Raw genomic sequence first — 5385 nt, 5'->3', positions numbered from 1 at the left:
TCCTGGGTAGCCGTCCCCTTTAGGCGTGCTTGCAGTCAATCAAAAGATCCCCCAGTTGGCACAGGCTGTCCTTGTTGTATGTCCTCAACTTCCTTCACCACTCAGACCTCCAATAAAACTCCCCTTTCCCATTCCTCCTGTATCACTCTTCAGTTTCCTTAACTGCAGCTAGGGCAGGCAATAAGCCGTCATTCTGCTGCCTCTGTTTGCCTTAACTGTGTAGAGGCAGTGCCTTTAATTAGTGCTATGGGTGCAGTTTTGCATCTGTTTGGAGCCAAACCCTACAGGTGGAGGATGTGTGGCCTAAAGGATTGTAGGCGACTCCGGGAGGTCTTCGTTTATTGTGTGAATAAGCATTACCTGCACAACTTGCACCACGCAGTGCAGCAGAAATATTGTGGAATATCAGTCGCTTTTGATTCTGGGAGGACCGGTGCAGTTCTCCTTTGCTTCATATGTCACTTCCAAACCCGACACGATGCTGATAACACCTTTCCCATTTTGCATCCTATTACTGCCCCAGTGACCTCTGCTTGCTGCTCAACTACAGCAGTTGCCACGAGAACATTCACAGAAGAATTTGGGATGCGCTTCATGTCTCTTGTCATCGGTTTGTTTCCCTTCTTGCCATCCTGCAGACTTTGCCCATTGGTCACAAGTGGATCCAAACACAGCATACACTCCTAAGGGAGAAGCAGGACTATATTGGTTGATATAATAGGGATATGCTGTAGTGATTTAACAGTGACACAGCAGGATCGGAGGTGGCTGGATACATTTGGTTATTTACTGCATGGAGGGTAGGGTTACGCACACACCTACAGGAGGCCCTCCCATTGAGTCACGAGGCTCAGAGTAGTTCCCCTTTTTTTCTCATGTCTTCAGACCACAGAGGTAAGGAGCTAGGATGTGGCTGGATCCTCTCCTAGTCCCAAGCTTGGTCAAGGCTTTGTGTGGAAGGAATCATACGTGCACAGTCCCTCTAAGACAGAACCTTAGAGAATACATGAAAGCTCCAAAGTAACCACGGGTGTCTTACAGAAGATCTGTATTGAGAAGGAGTCTTGATGTCAAGCTGCAAGGGATCTCTGTGCAGGTGTGAGCTGCAGAAACAGCCCTGCTCGAGGGCAGGTCCTGTGGTGCAGCCCGCTGCTGTGCAGCAGAGCTGGAGGGGCACTTGGGCTGCTCCCTCTTTTGGGGTAAGATGACTGCCTCCTTGCCGTGCTTTGTCTTAAGTCCCCTCTCAGTCTCAGCTGTTGAACTAAGTGTCATCTACCAGTTGTTTCAGCTTCCCAGTCTGAGACAGCTTTGTGACGGTTCATCTCTTTGAGCCAGACTGTTTCCTGTGCTGCAGCTCATTGTCTTCCTCTGCAAGGCTGGGCAGTGCCCCGCAGAAGGGCTGAGCTGGGAATGGGACTGCTGCATTCCCTCACAGCTCCCCTGCCATTTCTCTTCTCTCTGCAGGCTCCAGTTCAACTTCTGCCTTCCAGCCGTGATCATCCCAGCCTGCAGGAGAGCAGCAAATGGCCGCAGCACATCCAGTTGAGGTAGGGGTTGGGGAAGCAGGCAGGAGAGGCCAAGGGGCCAGGGATGTGAATGCAGGGGTAGAGGGAGGTGCCCTCAGCCAGCGTGTGTGTGCTGGGGACAGAAAAGCAGCTGGGGTGTGAGGTTCTGTCCTGTGCGAGCTGCTTGCCTGGGCCTTGGCTGTTCCCAGCAAGGAGCCTCTTTGCTTGCAGGAGCCCGTGAGCTTTGAGGAGGTGGCCGTGTATTTCAGCAGGGAGGAGTGGGCGCTGCTGGACCCTGTGCAACGAGAGCTCTACCGGGACGTGATGTTGGAGACATACCAGTGTGTGGCCTCGCTGGGTGAGAGCTTGTCTGCCTTTCCTCCTCGTTAGGGCACCTTTGGCTGTGCAGAATGAGCCTCTGCAAGCCGGGCCTTGAATAAACACCATGCAGCTACATATTGACTCACACCACAGTGCCAGCAAGAAAGGAGATACTGAAAAGCATGAGTTTCAGAAGGGATTAGTATGCACGGCACTCTGATCAAAGCCACAGAGTCAGTGCTGGCAAGCAGGCATCAGCCAGGAGGGAGAAAACCAGCCCTTGTGTTGTGTGTTGCTTGGTGCCACCAGCTCCAGCTCACAGATGAATCCCTGGTTACTGCTATGGAATTGAGGATTTTCCATGCAATTGCCATCAACATTTTGATGCCTTGACCACTGGTAGACTGTAAGAAAACAAATAAGCTGTTGTAAAGTTAATTTGAAAGAAAAAATATCCCTTCACAATGTTCAGAGATGTCAAAACATTCTTTGCTCCGAGGGAAGCTGTAGGCACAGTGTCATTTAGACATAAATGGTGGTTTCTCCTTGGGGAGGGGCACACAGTGGAACTGTTGAACAGGCACTGTGCCAGCATGAGGGAAATGCTCTCTTGTTCCCTGTTTCTCTCCCTGAAGCTCCACTTCCAGCCCCCAAGCCCATGCTGATTTCCCTGCTTGAAGGAGGGGAAGACCCCTGGATCCCAGATGTGCGTAGCCCTGAGACCATGCCAGGAGACCTCAGCCCAGGTGAGGTGGTGGAGGGAAGGGGAATGTTGGGGCTGTAAGAGCCTTCTCTGCCTGTGTTTTATTTGGGGCACCGTGTGCTATTGCTGCATTTCCTCTGTCATCCAGCAGCTGATGGGATCAAAAATACAAAGGAGGTTCCGCAGAGAAATTGTGTAGCGGAAATGCAGCGGAATCGCATCTCTGTGGAAGAAATCAGAAGGGATGTCCAGGAAGTCCTGCAGCAAGGTCAGGATGAGCACATCAAGAAGCCCCTGGGAAAGCGTCTGGGAATGACACTGAGGAACCCAGTGGACTCCAACATAGGTCCAAAGCAGCCTGAGGAAATGAGGAGCAAGGATGTGTGCCAGATGAAAAAGCAGAATCCATGCACTGAGTGTGAGAAAAGCTTTAAACTGGATTCCAGCATCACTAGCCACCAGGGCACGCACTCAGCAAAGAGGCATTATGAGATCTGTGATTCTGCAGAGAGCATGAAATGGAGACTCCACCCCACTGGCCAGCAGTGCATGTACACAGGAGAGAGAGCCTCTGAGTGCTCTGACTGTGGAAAGACTTTTACAGACAGTGGGAGCCTCACTTCCCACCAGTGTATCCACAGAAGAGAGAGACTGTACAAGTGCCTTGAGTGTGGGAAGAGCTTGAAAGGTATTTCTAAACTCAAAATACACCAATGTGTCCACACAGGAGAGCGACCGTATAAGTGCCTTGAGTGTGGGAAGAGCTTTAAGGATAGTTCTAACCTCAAAATACACCAACGTGTCCACACAGGAGAGCGACCGTATAAGTGCCTTGAGTGTGGGAAGAGCTTCAAAAACAGTTCCAGCCTCACCATCCACCATCGCATTCACACAGGAGAGAGACCCTGCAAGTGCACTGAGTGTGGGAAGAGCTTCAAAGGGAGAACCCACCTCACCATCCACCAGCGTGTCCACACAGGAGAGAGACCATATAAGTGCTCTGAGTGTGAGAAGAGCTTCATAAGCAGTTCTGATTTGAAGCGCCACCAGCGCATCCACACAGGAGAGAGACCCTGCAAGTGCTCTGAGTGTGGGAAGAACTTCAAAAGCAGCTCTGAACTGAAGGTGCACCAGCGTGTCCACACAGGAGAGAGACCCTGCAAGTGCTCTGAGTGTGGGAAGAACTTCAAAAGCAGCTCTGAACTGAAGGTGCACCAGCGTGTCCACACAGGAGAGAGACCATATAAGTGCTCTGAGTGTGAGAAGAGCTTCATAAGCAGTTCACATTTGAAGCGCCATCAGCGCATCCATACAGGAGAGAGACCATATAAGTGCTCTGAGTGTGGGAAGAGCTTCATAAACAGTTCTAATTTCAAGCTCCACCAGCGCATCCACACAGGAGAGAAACCCTATAAATGTCCTGAGTGTGGGAAGAGCTTCAAAAGGCGTTCTGAATTGAAGATGCACCAGCGCATCCATACAGGAGAGAAACCCTATAAATGTCCTGAGTGTGGGAAGAGCTTCAAAAGGCGTTCTGAACTGAAGATGCACCAGCGCATCTATACAGGAGAGAAACCCTATAAATGTCCTGAGTGTGGGAAGAGCTTCAAAAGGCGTTCTGAATTGAAGCTGCACCAGCGTATGCACACAGGAGAGAGACCATAGCTTCTGTCGGACATTTTAGAACATTTTGGCCAGGCCTGCATGCAGGGAGATGCCTGGGAACTTGTCTTTTCTCTCCCTCAGAGAATCCCATCTGCTGTGTTACCAGAATGTCTGCACCAGTGAGCTGAAATGGCAGGAAGCCTTGAGTGTGAGAAGGGCTTTGTGCCTAGCAGAGAGCTCCTCACACTCCCAGAAGAACTTCATGCAAAGCTCAGTCCTCATTAAACATTGCAGTCCACAGGACAGGTAGCTACTAGGAGTGCATCTCCTGCAGGAAGAGTTTCTCTCAGGGCTGGTGCCTCATTTCTCATGGGAAAACCCCCAGCAGGAGAGACCCTCAAAATGCTGGAGAGCCCAGGGATGAGGGAGACCAATGCTTCTCCCCATGCAGGAACAGTTTGCAAAGGAGACGGCATCACCGACACCCTCTGCAGAAGGGACTTAACCCAGGAGCTTCAGATGGCCTTTCCTTGCTGCCCAAAGCACTTCTCTCACCATGCCCGCTTTCCACTTCTACTTTTCCCACCAGCTGCTTTTTGATGCTGTTTCCTAGTGGTGAAGTGGTTGTGTAGGGATCTGCTGTGTGTCTGTGTGCATGTGTTGCTCTCAGTCATTTCTGAGCGCACTGATGCATCCCAGAGAAGGGTCAGCAGAGCAGTAACGTGGCTCTTGGAGGTTTTCTGAGAATCTTCTGTAGTGGAAAGAGAAGGGGGTGAATAAAGTAGCTGAGTTGTTCTGGAGCTTTCTTCACTGTAGTCTTGTTTTTGCTCTTAAAATAAATGTCAGCATGTGGAATGAGGAGAGGGAAAGGTGCAAGCAGGGTTTCGTTTTGGTGCCCTCTCCAGCCCACTGCTTGCTTCTGGACAAGGCATTTCCTTTCTTAATAGGGGAGATGCTCCAGGCCCTTCACCATTTTCGTGGCCCTCCGCTGGACTCTCTCCAAGAGATCCCTGTCTTTTTTGTACTGGGGAGCCCAGAACTGGACACAATATTCCAGATGAGGCATTAATAGGGCAGAGTAGAGGGGGAGGATCACCTCCTTCGACCTGCTGGACACGCTCTTTTTAATGCACCCCAGGATGCCATTGGCCTTCTTGGCTACAAGGGCACACTGCTGGCTCATGGCCAATCTGTCGTCCACCAGGACACCCAGGTCCCTCTCTGCAGAGCTCCTCTCCAGCAGGTCTTCCC

At 51.0% G+C, this 5385-nt stretch overlaps 1 protein-coding gene across 1 annotated transcript; it reads left to right on the top strand.

Annotated features, from left to right (window-relative positions):
• The first annotated feature begins 1542 nt into the window (after nt 1-1542).
• On the top strand, nt 1543-4934 carry LOC146751773 (uncharacterized). Its single transcript, XM_085533462.1, has 2 exons — nt 1543-1863; nt 2462-4934. The coding sequence occupies exon 2, from the start codon at nt 2734-2736 to the stop codon at nt 4192-4194; it is 1461 nt and encodes a 486-aa protein (XP_085389588.1). The 5' UTR covers nt 1543-1863; nt 2462-2733; the 3' UTR covers nt 4195-4934.
• Nucleotides 4935-5385: the final 451 nt, after the last annotated feature.

Source organism: Coturnix japonica, unplaced genomic scaffold (assembly GCF_054131305.1).
Source record: "Coturnix japonica strain WE unplaced genomic scaffold, WE-NBRP24 Scf061, whole genome shotgun sequence".
In the NCBI taxonomy this organism is placed as follows: Eukaryota; Metazoa; Chordata; class Aves; order Galliformes; family Phasianidae; genus Coturnix; species Coturnix japonica.
This window is presented reverse-complemented; position numbering and strand designations above follow the sequence as displayed.